The sequence below is a fragment of the Hippopotamus amphibius genome, chromosome 4, assembly GCF_030028045.1.
Source record: "Hippopotamus amphibius kiboko isolate mHipAmp2 chromosome 4, mHipAmp2.hap2, whole genome shotgun sequence".
Classification (NCBI taxonomy): Eukaryota; Metazoa; Chordata; class Mammalia; order Artiodactyla; family Hippopotamidae; genus Hippopotamus; species Hippopotamus amphibius.
This window is the reverse complement of record NC_080189.1, coordinates 151098587-151116980: the sequence shown is the minus strand read 5'-3', so window position 1 is coordinate 151116980 and position 18394 is coordinate 151098587. Positions and strand designations below refer to the sequence as shown.

Below are 18394 nucleotides of genomic sequence, written 5' to 3'. Positions count from 1 at the left end.
CTCCTTGAGCCAGCGGCCACTCACTGTCAGGAAAAGCCGACAGGGAGCAGACGTGCCCGTGCATTTCTCAGGCCGTGGTGAGTGCGCCGGAGCCTGCAGGCCTGGAGGGAGCTGTGTTCGAGACCTGGCTGCCCTGAAAGCGTGCGATTTGCTGGTGTGTCTGCTCTCATCATGCGGTATCTTAATAGCTTATTTGCTGTTTGAAGGGAATCAACTGCCCTTAAATAAATTATATTTACAACCAGTTTCATAGATTGTGTGTTTTACAGATTGTATGGTACAGAGGTACAAACTGACTGCTCAGCATGGCACAGACCCTGCCACCAGAAGACAGGGCCTAGCACGGTGCGTGGCATTTGTCAGAAAACATGGAGTCATCAGTGATGCTTTCAAAGGTTTAAATGAACCCAACCGTAAACCTTCTTGTGTCAGAAATAAGATAAATACCACTAAAGGAAAGTAATTAAGGAAACACATTTTCAAATATTTTAAAATACGCTTCCTGGGAAAACTGCAAACAACACAAACCTCCTTCAGTAGGGGATTGAGCCAGTGAATTATGATATATACACTTAATAAATATGTATCACGCACATGTTATGAAAAGTGAGAAAATCTGTACTAGCATGGAACCTCTCAAAGATGTATTGAAACTGAGAAACTGTGAAGAGATTAATTTCATTTTTGGACAAATACAAAACTACATGTGCATATTCATGAAGTTTTTTTAAATGTTGAGATATACACACCAAACTGTTAACAGCGGACTCAGATCATATATATATTATGTTCTTGTACTGTTCATTTTTTTAAAATAAAGGGTATGTTATTATATAAGCTTAAAATACATTAAATATTTTAAAAATGAACATATCATAGACTTTCATATAAAAATTTGTACACTAGATCATGAGTAAAACCCAGCAGTAATAGCACTTGGTTTGTGGATTCCATAAAACAGCAGAAAAAAGGGTAAAATAAAGGTAGAAAACTAAGATCATTATAAACATGATTTATGCTTTTTGCCCCTTTAATAACTGAAAACTGAGATTAGAATTCAGTTGACATTCTAAAGAGCACAGCTCTAGTCACATGAAAACCAATTAATATGTAAGACTGACTGAGAACGGTTTTAAATAAGCAGAATTTCTGAAATGAAGACACCAGCTGGGCCAGTGAGGGGCAGTCACTCTAATTAGACACAGGAAAGGCTGCGGGGCGGCAGGAGGGCCAGGACTGTGAATTCCCCTCCCACGCGTGAATCAGACAGATGACCATAAAAGGCAAATCATAACTCAGAAGACAGGCAGACTGAAGGCACCAGCAATCTTTTCTAGCTGCTTTTGAATTACTTCATTTGGGAGCTGAAAAGTGACCCTGTACCGCCTGGCCATTTAAAAGCCTCCAAAAAAGGCAGAAAACTTGAATCAACAGTGATAACAGCTGACCTTACCATCTCATACAGGGGCCTAATCTCTCACATGATTATCCCAAACATCCCAGCTAGAGGTGTTTCTTTGATGGTAAATGATACAAATATGAAAAGGTTCAAGCTCACAATTCTTTGAGCTCCTGCTTAATGTTATAAACCAAATCTGTTTATGAAAATTTTGCCTAGAAAAATAACCAGGATGCCGACCCTATCTTGGCCCCTTAATATGGATTTAAATCTGCAGGGGAAAAAGCATTTCAAAAAAGGCCCCGACTTGCTTCTGATCTCCATGGCATTTGAGAATCAATGAGCCAATGCAGGGAAGACAAGGAAACGTCCATTAGATTAGTGCAAGCTTTCTCAACCTCAGCACTACTGACATTTTGGGCTGAGTATTTCTTTTCTTTTTTTTTAATTCCAAAATTCTTTCATTAGGTTTAACTTTCTTCTGTCATTCATATGTAAAAGTTACAGAGGGTTTACAACACGTAGTCTTCATAGTAACATGTTTTAAAAAAATCTAAGCAAAGTGCACATTAAACTGGCTGCTACTACTCAAACCTCTTGATTATCGTCAAATAAAAAATAGATGAACATTCACCCTGGGCCGAGTATTTCTTTGTAGTGGAGGGGGTGTCCTATGCACTGCAGCATCCCTGGCCTCTACCCACGGAAGGCCGATAGCATTCCCCACCCCAAGCTGTAACAATCAATGTCTCTAGACACTGCCAAATGTCCTGGAGTGGGGGGGAACTGCTCCTGGTGGAGAACCGACCACTGGTCTAGGGGAGTGGTTTTACTGACATCCTCTGTGGGCAACTGTTTTATGAGGCGTCTCTTCCCTGTTTCATTTAGTACAGTTCTTCAGCACACTGCCGGCCTGCTAGCACCCCTCACTCCCAGGAGCAACCCTGGGTCACAGCGACGGGCCGCTCATTTCTAAAAGGGCCAGGCTGAGAAATGCTGATTCAGAACGTGGTGCTTTCTAGGGCAAGTAATTAGAAGTGACTGAAGTTACCTCCTCTATGTAAGCCTTGGGAAGAGGAAGTCCAGCAGTAACCTGGAAGGAAAAAAAAAGCAAAGTCAGAGGCATTTTCTACTTACAATTAGATCTTAGCTTAAAACAGCGCTTTGCCACGTGTTAAAGGCCAGAAGCTGCATGTTTGGGGGGATACACAGCAGTAAAGGTGGTCTTCTGCCCTAAGGACTTACAGCTATGGCCAGTACGAAGGCACAGAACAAAAATGAGTGCTTTGAGCAGAGTGGGAGACCTTCGTGGCCTGAATTAAAGAGGTAGAAGGGATGAATCTACGAAGGCGGGCGAGGGAAGGGATGTGTTCTCGGCAGGGCCAATAACCCCAGCAAGTGAAGCACACAGCAGTGGGGGTGGAAGTAAAGCTGTGTGCAGGGAAAAAGGCAGCTGCGAGCCCTGCAAACGCTACCCTGAGACATCTGCCGTGGAGTCTGGGACACGCTGCGATGGGTCCATGAGTTGGCCCTCGGAGCCAGCCCAGGCCCTTGTGGAGCTGAATGGGGTGCGGGAGCAACACGAACAGGAGGGAAAGAACACACGAGGACTTCCTTCCTCTACAGGTGCTCACTCTTCCGGAGGTTCCTGGAGGGTCGGCCCTGCTGCATGCACAGGGAGGCGCATGGGGGTGAAGGTGCCAGGGACCTCACTGGGCAACGGACTAAGAAGCCTTCAGCTTGCTCTGCTCCCTTTCCTCGGAGACACCACGGCAACTCCAAAAGGGGCCTTGGAGAGGCGGGTCAGGAAGCAGGGACCCGAGCCCGCGGTCCAGGCCTCATGTGGCTCCAGGAGGTAACAGGAGCAGCAGAAGCGGCTCCCGACAGAGCTGTGTGCACAACTCTCCTCTCAGTGCTGCCAGGTTACGTGCTCACATTACTTTTCAGACCATGAGATCAGGAGGAAAGGAGGTGCAAGGGCGTGAGGGTAAGTGACGGGGTGCAAGAGAGAGAAATGTTGGCTACGATCAGGAAGAAAAAGGGAGTCCGTCCTGCACTCGAAGCAGAAAGGGGCGTCCTGGGTGAGGAGTGCCCTGGGGACAAGTGCAGCTGGAGGGTGTGCTGGGGTTGTGATGGTGGTGGTTCTCCCCTTAGTGGGGACCCAACCCTTTCACGGGGTCTAAGAGTTCAAGGCTATTCCATAATTCTAAGATATTAAGGCTCTTTTCACGCTCATTCTTTCACTGAGCATACAATGGACTTTCCCAAAGATTATGTGACACATGATATCACAACAGATCAAATGCCGAAGATGAGAATCCACTGGTCTTCGATTATGCCAGATACTGAAGAGATCTGAAAAATGTACAATGCCTAAATGTTGTTTTGGAAAATAGTCACTTTTCACTTAACAAAATTTATTTATGTTAATACTTAATTTCTAATGCAGTAAGTATCAACAGACATAGCTCACCTGAACAAAAGCTCTTTTAGGCCCTTAATAATTTTTAAGGGCGTAAGGAAGTTCTCAGACCAACATTCTTGAGCATGGCTAAAACCAGAAAAGCCCTGAACACTATACTAAGAAACAGTGATTTTCTTCTGTAGGTGAGGGAGGTCTTACTTATCAAGTTACAAGACTAGCTCCTGGAGGATAGGAATCTAATATTTCTTCAACTAATTTCTGAAAATGAGCACCATGTCTTCACATGAAGGCGCTGAAGAAAAGGTGTTAAAATAATAGAGCAAAAAGTACAAATTCTAAGCAGTACGAATTCAGGAAAACACAAAGTTCAGGTTGGAGCTGAAGAGAAACCGTGTGCACCTGTTTCTCCCCATCACCCAGAGGCAGTCCCAAGCATACCTGCCCTTCTCCTTCTCCCCTGACCCTAGGCTGTTAGTGGTCCTGCCCAGCACACACCTCCCAATAAGGGGCTGACCTCTATCTCAGCTAAGTGCTTTGGCTGGCTGGCTGCCAGTGTCACCATTAGAGGGAAATGGGACGCAGATTCTAAAAGAACAGTCCGAACATAAAGGGAGTTTTTGTAAATATAGCCAAGCGCATGTCCTTGGAGGGGTTTTGATATTATCAGGTGTTTTCCTCTGAAAGGCAGGCCATGAAGCCAACCTCAGCCCTCTTAAATGCCAAGAGCTGGTGCTGCCTAGGGGTGATAAGGCGGCCAGCACCACAGCCGTCTGAACGTCCCCTGCTTCTGGCACCCTGTCAATCATGAGGATAAGAGCAGCTTAATGAAGAAACTGGCACAAATCATCCAGCTTCCCTTTAGCCTTCAGAACATTTCTGAGAATCAGACTCTTCCAACTCCTGATCCTCACCGTGGGGCCGCCTCCGTGCATCTTCAGAGCCCTGACAGTGGCAACGAGCACCACCACATGCGGGCGGAGACCAGAACACCGGCACTTGATGTTAAAGAACTTTTCCATTCCAATGTCTGCTCCAAATCCTGCTTCCGTCACTGCGAGGAGAAAAGCAACTGTAAAAATGCCATCCCGACTCCCTTGATGTTAAAAGCAAAACAGCCTATCACTGATTTTCAGAAGTACTCACCTACAAACCCTTCGGGACCCACAAGCTTGAGTGCGATCCGGTCTGCAATGATGGAGGAATTGCCGTGTGCGATGTTGGCGAATGGCCCAGCATGCACAAACACTGGGGTGCCCTGGGGAAATCAAGGCATCATGAGCGAAGCTGCCCGCTCGGTCAAGGGGACCACAGTTAGCTGGACTCCAAAAGAAAAACACTTCCCAAGGGAAAGTATAAAGCTGCCTCTTCTAGACTTCGGTGAAGTCCCAGCCACAACTATGAGAAAGAATGGAAAGAAACAGATGACCAGGGAGAGAAGGTCTCTGACTCCTGATGAACAGTGTGCTTTACAGCCGGTCCAGGGAGGCGGGTGTCCCAGTGCTCACCTCTAATGTCTGCATGAGATTGGGCTTGATGGCATCCTTCATGAGGACCGTCAGCGCACCGCTCACTCCCTACGAAACACAGGCACAACAGGATGATTCCCACCAGCAAAAAACCTACCCTTTGAAGCCAAAATTCAACATTCTTACGTCTTGCTTTTTTAGCCATCTTGGACCAATGAGTACTTTTACCTAAACCAACCATTCATTTGTTTATTTTTCAGGATATACGATGAAGTTACCACTTATCTTAAGGGAGAACAGAGAATGAAAATCACATTCATATGTAAATTCTGGAAAAATAACCTGGAAACAAGTATCTCAATGAAGCTCTGTTGCTGATCGATGTGGGGAATCCATTTTAGACTCACAGCATGGAAATGCTAGTTCCTCGCATACTAAATTATAGGTAACTATGGTGTCTGCAGAAATGGCTATAAACCTAATTAATTAATTAATTGGCTGCACTGGGTCTCGTGGCTGCTCACAGGCTTTCCCTAGTTGCAGCGAGCGGGAGCCACCCTTTGTTGCAGTGTGCGGGCTTCTCAGTGCGGTGACTTCTCTTGTTGTGGAGCACGGGCTCTAGGCATGTCAGCTTCAGTAGTTGTGGTGCATGGGCTTAGCTGCTCTGCAGCATGTGGGATCTTCCTGGACCAGGGATTGAACTCATGTCCCCTGCACTGGCAGGCAGATTCTTAACCACTGTGCCACCAGGGAAGTCCATGTAAACCAAATTTAATATGTGTGTCTTGTACCTTAAACTGAAAATTCACCCAGGAGTTCAACACTAACTATTATATATCAGGTCCCTCTTTTAAGCTGTCCAACACGGATGAACAAACTGGTATCAGTGTAAGATAAAGCTATGGATCCCACTTATATTCCATTTTAAAGAGCTTCTTAGTTTCTGGTTTGGTGTGAAAATTTAAAACAATTTCCATTCTTATACACATTAACTGTGAAAGCAGGAAATTCATAGGCCAAGCATTCTGGTAGATGTCAACACAGACGTAAAAAAAAATTAATCTATAAGATTACCTCATTTCAAACTTCATATTACCATGCAGACAGTTCAGAAATAATCCTGAAGTGGACAGCTAGCCTAGCAGGACCATTAGAAGAGCTGGCTGAGCTGATCCTGATGTGGTCGTCAGCATGGATATGGTGAAAGAGCCTCACGACGAGAGGCCCCTGTGCAGGGAGGCCTGTCATGGGGAGGAGGGGCTGGGGTGTGACTCCAAGCTCAGCTCTAAGGGCCTCACTCGTCGCTTGATGCCCTCTGAAACCAAAGTCAGACACCCTCTCCTGGAAATACTCACAGGTCGAAGATATTGCTCAAACCGCCAGAAACCTGTGGTCTATTACTGGAGCATACAGCCTATCACTCATTATGAAGCACCATTTAGAAAATTCATATTTATCTATTAAGTAGCAAGGCCATATGAATTTATTAGCTAACTGCAGCATATTAAGTACACTATAGTTTCTGTTACTAGTGACTGCTCAGAGATGCTGGGACAACGGATGCAGATGCATCACCCAGTCCAGAGCGCCTGGGTACCCACCAGGTCTTCGGCACTGATGGGCTCCCCTTTCTTGCTGGATGCCACCACCATTTTGCTCAGTCTCTCTCTCATGTCTTCTAGAGAACTGGTGAGAGCCAGGACAGCCATGATTTCACTGGCCACGGAGATATCAAACTGGGCCTGTAGGCAGGGAGAAGACGCAACAGGAAAAACTGTGTTAAACCAGAAGCATGGACTGCAAAAGGAATCCTTGTTTGCATCCCAGGCTTAAATGAATAGCTTAAAAGGACAGAATAAAAGAATAGTACACAAAGAACTTAACGGAAATAATCCTCCAATAGCAAAAATTTGTAATTAATTACTCCAAGACCTTCAGTAGTCGAGTTTTACACATAAATGTTCTAGCAGGACCAACAATCCCTGTGAAGGCAGCCTGTAATCATGTGATCACGGGTTCCCTAATATACATGGGACTAACGCGGGAGCTCTTACACTGAAGACACGCACTGCAAAATGGCCACAAAAAAGAAGCAATTTTAAGCAATTTATGTGCAAGGATATTCACTTGGGGCGCTCCACCTCCAGGAAAAAATGCTGGGGGAAAAATACACAGGTGACACATGGGATTTACTGCAAAAGCTGTCAGGAGTGCTCAATACCACACACCTACTCACTCCCATTTTTAAAGGGAGAAGGCAGAACAATGCCTGGCAGTATCAGTCGAATGGGAGGGGATGGAGGAGGATAGAAGCAGCAAGGATCTAGTTCCCGTGAACTAATTTACTTAGAAAGGAACACACAGTTACCGTCCGTGTGTGCCCCTTCTCTGTCGGAGCCTGTCCTATTGTGATCTTCCTCAGGAATCTGTCATTGGTATCCAGCACTAAAGAAAGGGAAGATACAGCAGATATAGCAGAGAGGGAAAAGGACCATAAAGTTATTAAAGGAACCAACAAATTTTAAAGCAAGTCTAACTCAATGATATTTATATAATATCTGATTTCAAAATTTATGGTAAAGCTAGAATATGGGTCCAAGTTCAGAAATGACATTTGCATACCATTCATGTACAGGAATTAAACACAGGACTATAGAGTGGCTTGGTTTAGTCTTCCTAGAGAATTCAAATTAACTAGAAACCTAGAACTGTTTCAAAGCATATTCCATATTTCACAAAAAAACAGAGCAGGCCAGTTTCTCACAAGGCCTAGGTTTGTGTTGTTCTGTGGGATGACTCTCTGATCTTACACAACCCTGAGACACACAAGGGCCACAGACACAGGAACACAGGGCAAGAGCAATGCCTTCGGAAGCGGGCTGGGTAACAGACCTGCTCTTTCCTTTAGCACACGGAGAAGAAATAGCTTCCATTCTGATGACAGGACATCTCCCCAACTGCATACCCTTGGAAAACGTGGCAAAAACAAACCTACTAACTAATCTTTCTTTCTTTTGACCAGGACGTGCGAAATGCAGGATGCTCCCTGACCAGGGATCAAACCCGTGCCCCCTGCAGTGGCAGCTCAGAGTCCTAATCACCGGACTGCCAGGGAAGTCCCTAAAGCTACTATAACTAAATCTTCATCCTACCTCCTAGGGCTAACTATAGTGAACAGTTTAGTGTATTCCCAATTTTGTTTCTGTATGACATGCCAAAAATAACAACAAAACACAAAATGAACAACAGCAGCAAACCCGTTCACTCTCTTTTAGGGTGGGTCAAAGAGGAGAGGCATTTTTAAGGTACTTATCTTGATAACATGCCAGATTATTTTCCATAAAGACTGCCATAATTTAATCACTAAAAGCAGTGCCTTGTACAGCGCTCGGAGACACACACACACCCCCCATCTGAGAAGTGAAGGATGTAATGAGTTGTTGGAGTTTACTCTTATTTAAAAAAAAAAGTGTCAAGTTCCTTGTATCTAATTTCTGTGTATAAAATAGCCAGTCAATGAGTATGACTCTTTTTTTCCCTTGTCTGTTTCTACTTCTTAGAACGCATGAATTACACATAAAGCCAAGGAAAAGTGAGTGAGACACTAAATTTTCAAAATGGATCTTTAGCTTATTTCTCATAAAATATTATGCCACATGTCTAAAGCTACTGAAACAAAGGAAGAGAAATATCAGTGTGGTTTAAGATATTAAAAGAGTTGCCTTAAAAATGCCATTAGCTAGCACAGTTACTAAGCCAAGGACAATCACAGAAACAGTCAATAAACTGGCTGTTAGCTGCAGTCTGTGCACCTGGATGAAAATTTCTTCTCCGCAGTGACAGGGTTTAGATGGACGCATTGTTGGTACAAAATAAAATTCTAAGCCATGCTAGCCGACATAGGGAAAAGCAACATATGGCAGTGAAACCAGGCAACTCACTCACCAACCTGCTGAATGTTTAAACCTTCAAGGCTACCTACTTTGTTACAAGAGAGTTTAACAGGATGAGGTACAAGTGAGCAGGCAAGCTCCAGAGCGATAAGAAAAATCAAGTCACTTATGACAGACAAGCCTTCTGAGAATAAAGGGCGACACGATTCAAGAAGTGATCAAACATTACTTCTCTGCTTCAAGACACCAACACTTCCTGCACAAAATGAAATTTGCAAAATGTTATTTTTGGTTTATGCATGAAGTTCCTTGAAACCATCCTCATGCTACTGAACACTTGAGGAGCCAGCAAAATGTCCAACTACTGGACAAAAGGAGGTTTGATGACAGTAATGAGGAGAGAGATTAATGGAGGCGCCAGGAAAACGAACACACTGCCATCTCAGTCAGGCCTGAGACATGAGAACGCACACCCATGCTCTGGACCTCTCATTTTACCCCCTCCTAAGGGGGGCATGAGGCATGTGGTGTAACCAAACCCGTGGGGTGTGCACCCGGCACTGGTACCTCTTTGCCAAGTTATAGTTTCTGGATCAATGTCCAATCTTGCAAATCTGTTTATCTCTTCATCTGTCAGTGTGACAGGGTCAGTCTTCTCAATGCCTAGTCTCTGAAGAGGTAGGAAAATTAAAACAAAAATAAGACAAAACAAACAAAAGCAGGTAAGATTAAAAAAAAATTTTTTTAGCCCTATTTCCAGATAGGGTCCCCTCCAGGAAATATAAACCATGTTAAATTTAGAAGGGAAAACTGTGATCCCTTTAGCTAAATCTTTATTTTCCACTCACAAATGTCCAAAGGTATTATTAACACATTTGTCCCTATTACTGAGCACCAGAAGCAGTTCCCTAAACCACAGCTCTGTGTAAGCACAGTGACCAAAAAATGTCTTACCTAACTCACCATCTGCAAACATATTGAAAGGAAACGATGTGCAAAGCTTTTTCAATCAAACAACTGAGAAGCCCAATTCAAATGCAAAATTAGGAAGGGCAAAAACAAATGATCAATCAATACAAATCAATACGAAACACTTTTACATGCTTTTTTTTTTTTAAATATAAATAATGTGCTGACCTGTGAATATATTTAAAAGGATACATAGTCCTTTCAATGCAGAGGAACAGACATTGCTCTAGCACAGTACATGCTTTTTAAGTAGTACTATTCTTTCCCTGCCTCTTACTGTTCCAAAAGACGTAAGAAGGGTTTCTCTCTCCCTCCTCATAGAACTTGGAAACTTGTTTATTTACAACATGTACCACGGTCACATCCTGAAATGGAAAACGCCTTTAAAATGGACTCTCCTTTTCTCATAACTCATGGTAGATCCAGGTGGCCCCAGCAAGCCCTACTCTTACCATAGTTCCCTTCCTGTGCTTGAGGACTCTGTTTTAAAACCTCAGGTGTGTTTTCAGAGCTGGGGCTCACCGGCTTGTCACATAGCCTCACAAGCCTGGAACATGACATGGTTTACAGAAGTCAGCAAAACCCTCAGTCACTAAGCTGAGAATCTGCTATTGACAACCCACTCTCGACAGAGCACGCGGGGGCTGGACTGAGATAACACAGTGCCAGAGAGAGCTTGCGGACCAGAAAACGGGAGACTAACGTTCTCGCCCCAACCTGGCGAGGGGTGCTGTGGCCATGGACGAGTCCCTTGATTTCAAATCCTAGAGCCTTTTAAAGGATCACTTAAACATTTAGGCCAGCCCCTCCCCACACCTGACAGAAAGCTCCATCAGCAAAAGTTAAGATCAGAAGCTGTCTGCTCTTTTCACGGTACTTGCTGCCTTGCAGAACACAATTCTTTTACAAAACAGGGTAACAGCTGACTTACCTTACGCGCAGGAATTTTTTTTTGGAGGGGGGAGGTGAAAACAAGAGAAGCTAAGAAACATCAAACTGTATAAAAGTCACTTTTTCTCAAGTGCAGAGAAAAATGTATATATATAAATAGTAACAGAATTAATTGCAAGTAGGGCAAAATGTAAGCAATTAATGCATCTGGGTAAAGGGGAGCTTGTATACTTTCTTACAGCATCAAACTGCCAAGTTGCAAAAAAATTAAAAATAAGGTGAGTATAACTACTGTTGGTATCAAGGCGGCACATACCATTTATTGAACACTTACACGCACCAGGAAATCTAAAAACATTCACAGATATGTAACGAACATTTCTTTCATATGTAAAAAGCAACACACGAACATATTTTTGGATTTTATTTTTAAAACTCCCTTGTGCTACCCCTTTATAGTCCCACCCTTCCCTGACCCTGGCATCCACCAATCTGTCCCCTATCATATAGCTTTGTCTTCTGAGAACGTCATATAAACGGAGGCATACAGTATGCGACCATTTGAGACTGGCTTCTTTAACGCAACATACTGCCTTTGAGATTCATTCAAGTTGTTGTTTATTCATTTGTGTTTTTATTGTACGGGTACACCAGTTTGTTTATCCATTCATCCACTGAAGGACATGGGGGTTGTTTCTAGATTTCAGAGATTACTAATAGGGCTGCTAAAAAATTCATGTTTTTATATGAATACAAGTTTGCATTTCTCTTAGGTAAATACCTAGGAGCGGAATTTCTGGGTCATATGGTACAGTATATGCTCTGTAACTACACATCTGTAACAGAAATTCAAATAAAATACAGAAGTAGCCACTCTCGCCAAGGTCCCAATGCTGGGAAGGGCAGGTATTCAAACTCCAGAAGCTGCTATGCTGCCCTCCTGACTCCTACATCCACGCTACAAAGGAAGTGTCATTCTGCTTGGCTGAGAGCAGGCTGTCACTGCTCTATTTATTCCAGGACTAACCACTAAAAATTCATAGATAAATGAGAAACAATCTCTCCCACCAATCTTTGCTGAGTATATCATGACCATATGACTATGGTTATGAATGAACTTGTCCAAAATAGGCTACTCTAAGGAGATTTTAACCTCCTTATCAATCACCCAATTTCACACAATATCAAACAGGAAGAACAGAAAAGCTTACCTGTAACCTCCGGATCTGGATATCAGAGAACTTTCTCACCCCATTCACTGACGGTACCAAACGATTAAAGAGAGCCTTCAAGAAAAGGAGGAAAGGGCTTTTAAGCGAGAGGAACCCCGCTGCCTTGCTACCTGCATCCTCAGCACCCGAGGGCCCAAGGTTAACGCGAGTCCTTCAAACGTTTCAAAAGTGCCTGTGGGGTCTCAGCAGCCTACCTTGTCCGTCTGGGTCTGTTCGTGGAACATCCGGGCATCGATGGCCGCAGCCACAAGGTTATTAGCCGCAGTGATGGCGTGGATGTCACCAGTGAGGTGGAGATTAAACTGCGAAAGGGTAGAACCCACATCAGTCTGACAACTTCTCTGCATCTTTCCAACATTCATGCTATTGCAACCAAACCAACCCCTATGTTAAAGCCAATGGAAAACTGAAGGCAGCACAGCTAGGAGACAAACACCCAGCACAGGCAGCTCTTGAAAACAAATTACGATCTGCCCTCAGAAGGAACACTGATTTTCCATAAGTGACGTGGCCAGTGACCACAAAAGCCACACCACCGGGGTCAACAGCAACACTGGATCAGTAAGAACACACGCGTGTCCTTTAAACAGTGAGCAAGAAGTACACGGAGCAACCCAGCTCCATGCCTGTGCGCTGCTTCCACTTCTGCAGTTATTACTTCGCATCCACTTCGTGTTGGTTCTTCCCTATCTCATGCTTCACTTGCCCACTTGCTTAACATTATTTCCACTGAAAGCCAGGCTCTGAAGTCCCTGTCACGTCAAAAAAGCAAGCTGTTTAAAAGTTTGCAAACTAAGGTGTTTTTCTCTTAAATATTGCTTCTTCTGAGCAAATACGTCATTTGTCTACTAAGATCCCTACGATAAACTTGAATCCCGGGAAGGAAAAACTATAATAAAAGGTCTGATTCAACCAAATCCCGGCCCACGTTACCTCTTCCATAGGAATGACCTGTGAGTAGCCACCGCCCGCAGCACCACCTGGAGGACAGGTCAAGGGTGAGGGTTCGTGTTAAGCATGTTTCTCCACGACTTGGAAATCAAATGAAAGCAAATCGCTTTTTGTCACCGCTACGCATATTATTTATTTACTTTTCACAACCATATGGACAGATTTGATGAAGTGCTTTCTAATTTTCTTTACCAAACTAAAACACTTGATCTTGTTCAGTCTGAATAGTCTCTCAAATGAAATCTGAATCTCACTGACAAAACCACGAACACATACACACCTGCTCATTATCTTCAGACACAGGTTCCCCGTGATGCCTAACATTGTTAAGAGACCCAGCCTACGGTTACATAAAGGCAAACCTGTTCAATTTCCTACCCTCATAAATGTTATGCTGGCGTTTTAAAAAAGGAATGTTTAAAATACACACACCAACACAAACACAGAGACTGCAATTCTTCCTAAATAGGACACATATGGTAGAAAACAGCTTAGCTGCTAGATTTTTGCTGGCCTGTTTGGATTCCTAACCAAAAGCCAGTTAAACACGTCCAGGTTATCAGGTTATCAGTGAGATAAAAGTCAATTTGAGGCAGAGGTTTTGTATGGTTTTTTTGTGAGGCAGCAATCACGCAATGAAAATGGGGCAGTTTGTGATAAGACAGAAAGGAGTGTATTGGGTTCAATAAGCAGGAAAAGGCTCACATTGAAGTAAAAGGGGGTTGTAAGACACGCTCAAAAGCGGAACTAAGTCAACTTAGTTCAAAACAAATAAGCACTTATATCAAAACAACAGGCTGAAGAAGGGCAACGGTGTCCCCCACGTCAACATCTGCAGTACTCGTCAGAACAAGCAGGACACGTGACACCCTATCACGAAGCAAGCAATGATGCTCACTCTGAGAACCTATTATAATGAATAAAAATAATTTAAATTAAAAGAACACATGCGCAGCACTGCAGCGATCAAAATCTGAAGGTGAAGTATGGTTACTGAAGTTGCTTTCATCCCCTCAGAAGAAACACCGTGTTGATGGTGTTTTCTTAAAGCTTGAAACAGAGTGGGGACTCACCCTGTTACTTGATAGTGCCTTGACCAAGCGACCTCTGAATCCCAGTTGCTGCTGTTGTAAATGGTGATAACACCAACCATCTTAAAGATATCGTAACAGGCATACACTGCTGAGCACAAGACCTGGCATGAAGCCTGTACTCAATAAGCACATGTTTTTCTTATTCCCTCAGCGTGAAGTATCTGTAGGGTTTGTCTTTGTCTCTAGAAGTTGCCACGGTGATCAGCAGCTGTGATTACCTTTACTGTTACTGTACAGTTGACTATCAGTCACATCAAAGCACCCCTGGCTACACAGCACCAATCCCAGAGAATCCCTGTGCAGTGCCAGCAGGAGTTGGGGTGATCTGACGAAAGCCTTTACTGAAAGCACCACAGTGGAGGGGGGCGGGGGGTGATGAAGCTGTCCCTGGTGTCTAGACGAGTTGAAGACACTACAGGCATGCATGAGCCAAGCAGGTCAGGAGGACTGAAGAGGAGGCAGGCCACCCAGGTCTGGTCCCACTAATACCTTTTATTCCGAAGGTGGGGCCCTGAGAAGGCTGTCGCACACAGGCGAAGACGTTCTGATGGAGATGGGCACCGAGGGCCTGCACCAGACCAATCGTGGTTGTGCTTTTCCCTTCTCCCAGGGGTGTTGGAGTTATTCTTCAAGATGAAAGCATAGAGGAATATTAACTTTATGTAAATTAAACTCATGTGTATCACTAAGTCGAACCTAACAGGTCCTAGAGAATGACTCAATCTTAATCAGAAAGATGAAAGACATGAAAGGGATCTTTTCCAAGAGTCTTAGTTGTAACTTCCACCCAGTTTCAAATTAAAAAAGACTTCTGCATTTTAGCTCTTCTGACTGTTAGGGGCAAATATACTTTACCTTGTAAGAGAAACTGCTATAATTTTAATTTCTCAATTTAGTCTCAAAAAATAGCTTTTAACACAGCCAACCAAAAAAATAGATGAATGCTCAACAGATCTACAGAAATAATGATTTTGGGTTAAAAAAAAGGCAATTCCATCTGAAGATCAGGTTTTAACACTCAAATCTGGTCCACCTACTAGACGAATAACTTTGACCAATTTTTCTCATCTCTACAGAGTTATAATCTATTCTTCCTCACAGGGTTGCTGTAAGAATCAAATCAGATAAAATACATATGAAAATGCTAAAACCAACTTAAAGGAACCTCCACATACACATGGCTAAGTGTGAATGCAACCCCTGGTAATAATAATCAGGATTAATATTAAGATTCAATTGGCAAAAGCTCATGATCATTTTTCTCACTCTCCAGGTCTGGGCTAAGCTGAGAAAACAGATGATAAGACAGCAAGGCTGGTACTGCCTTGCTTCTAGCCTAGGAGAGACATTCCTAAACTCCTAGCTTTTTCCCGCTAGCAATAAGTGACTATAGATGATTACTGTTTATTCGGCATCTCTTTTATTTTAATGAAACACAATCCTGATTAAAAAACCAAGATCACGTGCAAGCACGCGTGCGTGCACGCGCACACACACACACGCGCACATACACACAGGATTCAATTGGCAAATGGACAAAACCCATACCCAGTCACCACCACGTATTTCCCATCAGGCTGGTGCTTCAGGCGTTCCAGCGCTGACAGCAGGACTTTGGCCTTGGTTTCACCATACAGCTCTACCTCTTCACAGCGCAGACCAATTTCTCGAGCCAGGTTACCAATGGACTTTGGCTTGCAAGACCGTGATATGTCAATGTCACTTAGGAGAAATACAGAAAACACGTATCAATCTTTATTCACAGAACTTAATTAATCCCATCCCAGGCATGACCCACCCCAAGCCCTTTCAGAGGGGGCATACACATAACCACGGTATCCATCAGCTAAAACCCACAAGCCACAGAGCTTTAAAACAGTGAACTTCTCTTTTTACCTTGGCACGGGTGTCTTCAGGTTAAGTTTGTTATACTGAATGATCCACTTTCCTGGCTTAAATTTCTGCAGGAAACGCTTTGCACTCTCTACCGTGCTCTAAACAAAATGACACAAATGGAACTGAGAAGAGGTGATGACTGTAACTTCCACCTCAATTCCTAATCCTGGTCACTCAAGGTCAATCACAAAATGAACAGCTTCAGGATCCACCTATCAACACACTTCAATTCCAGGCCACAGTCTACAGGCAGCCAGGACGCCCCAGGCTGGGTGCCTCGCCCCCACCAGCTGGTGTGCGTCACAAAGGGTGAGAAGCCAAAACCTACTGAGTGAAGCCAGGCTGTCTGCATTTTTTCCCCCCTGAGGTTATCACATTCCAGAGTAAATCAGAATCCTGCTGCCCCTACCTCCCTCTATTCATATGACTGATTCTACTGCTTTGGTCTTCGTTTGTTTCCTTCAAAAGATTCACATCCTTCCTTAGATTCTGAGTAGGCTCTATGACATCTCAACTTGGGGAGAGATGCAGTACCTGGAATTCTATCAGTTTCGTAGAACTATCACAGAAACTTCCACACACACGCACCTGCATCAGCATCGCTACTGTCATGGGCCCGACGCCACCAGGAACGGGAGTGATGAAGCTTGCCCTTTCCTTGGCCTCCTTGTACACCACATCACCCACAATCTTCCTCCCACTTGGTTTTGTATCATCTGGTCAAAGAGGTAAAAAATCAGGGACTTCCCTGGTGGCACAGTGGTTAAGAATCCACCTGCCAAGGCAGGGGACACGGGTTCAACCCCTGGTCCAGGAAGATCCCACATACCGAGGAGTAAATAAGCCCGTGCGCCACGACTACTGAAGCCCGAGCACCACAATTACTAAAGCCCAAGCACCTAGAGCCCAATGAGAGGCCTGCACAATGAAGAGCAGCTCCCACTCGCCGCAACTAGAAAGCTCATGCGTAGCAATGAAGACCCAACACAGAAAATAAATTTATTTAAAAAAAAAAGAGGTAAAAAATCAAAGCACAGTCCCATAATCACAATCCTGGTGTTTATTTCTAAGCTATATGATCAATTACAACAGCTTGTTCCAAAAACTAATTCAAGTTTAGGGTGTGTAGTCCCATCTGGTTCAAGTGCCTACTCTACTTAAAAGCTGCAGGATGACACATGTTTGCTATTTCCTAGGGAGAAACTTACTTTACCTGCAAAATTCCACAAGATGCTTAAGTGGTTTTTCAGAACCAGGAGAATCCTTTTGTCGTCTGTCAGGTGGCAAATAAAATACCAACTATTTCTTATCCTTAAAGCCAACCGCCCAGTATATAATGAGCACCTTTTAAAATGTTAATTTGCCAAGGCCTTCAAAAGAATTTTTTGGGTGCACAAAGCTCCAACTATATCACAGCTGCCAGATACCGTTTCTACAGCAACTGTCAGCATTTTGTAAGCTCCAGGCATGAGCTGGAGGAACAATTCAACATCCAGTTCCAAAGAGGAGCAGCTACTTAAATGTATGCAAAAGGCAAAGAATATAATGACACGCCCCTTAAAAGGATACAAGAACAACTATAAATCTTAGCAGCAAAGAATAGCTATTCAAGAGAACAAACCCCATGATGCATCATTGCTCACTAACACGAAGTACATCCTATACTTGGCTTCAGTGCAGTTCCAGGAGGGGCTGAGGCCAGGGCTAGACCCTGCAGTTCTAAGGTTTCCAAGCAAGAGCCGGTAGGATCTTAACCATTTCACCTCTTTCATCAGATCGCCACAACTAAGAAAGGAAGCCTCAGGGTTCAGCCAAAAAGCCAGAATTAAGCAACCTTGGCTCTAGGACCAGCTTTTCCACTAACTGTGAATCTTCAGCCCCTGTGGGCTCCTTACTGATCAGAAGTCCAAAGGGGCAAAGGAGGATGGACACGACCTATTTCACAAGTTTGGGGAGAATCAAGTGAGAAATTGTGTGTTTCTTGAAATTGAAAAAACACTCTCCAAACATAAGAGTTTCTCTTCCTATCCTAGATACATTACATATGTTCTCTAGGTACTCTCAGGAGCTGGTGAACACAACTCCTTGCGATGGTTTCAGGTTTCTAGATTATAAGGTAGCAAGCAAGCTACGGCAACGGCAGAACATTTCCTCTCATAACCGCTAAGGTCGTTTCAA

General features: G+C 43.8%; 1 protein-coding gene across 4 annotated transcripts in view; it reads right to left on the bottom strand.

Annotated features, from left to right (window-relative positions):
• The window catches only part of MTHFD1 (methylenetetrahydrofolate dehydrogenase, cyclohydrolase and formyltetrahydrofolate synthetase 1), a 60792-nt gene that overhangs the window by 8527 nt on the left and 33871 nt on the right, over positions 1 to 18394 (bottom strand). For 3 of the 4 annotated variants that reach the window (XM_057731350.1, XM_057731352.1, XM_057731351.1), the window contains 14 exons: positions 16805 to 16932; positions 16217 to 16314; positions 15869 to 16042; positions 14810 to 14946; positions 13209 to 13255; positions 12470 to 12577; positions 12255 to 12329; positions 9751 to 9853; positions 7659 to 7735; positions 6892 to 7032; positions 5330 to 5398; positions 4968 to 5079; positions 4736 to 4875; positions 2451 to 2492 (listed from right to left, as the gene is read on the bottom strand). In XM_057731350.1, coding sequence (XP_057587333.1) covers positions 2451 to 2492; positions 4736 to 4875; positions 4968 to 5079; positions 5330 to 5398; positions 6892 to 7032; positions 7659 to 7735; positions 9751 to 9853; positions 12255 to 12329; positions 12470 to 12577; positions 13209 to 13255; positions 14810 to 14946; positions 15869 to 16042; positions 16217 to 16314; positions 16805 to 16932 — 1451 coding nt within the window. Of the gene's footprint in view, positions 1 to 2450; positions 2493 to 4735; positions 4876 to 4967; positions 5080 to 5329; positions 5399 to 6891; positions 7033 to 7658; positions 7736 to 9750; positions 9854 to 12254; positions 12330 to 12469; positions 12578 to 13208; positions 13256 to 14809; positions 14947 to 15868; positions 16043 to 16216; positions 16315 to 16804; positions 16933 to 18394 lie in introns of those variants that run through there. The other variant, XM_057731353.1, reaches the window with a different exon arrangement.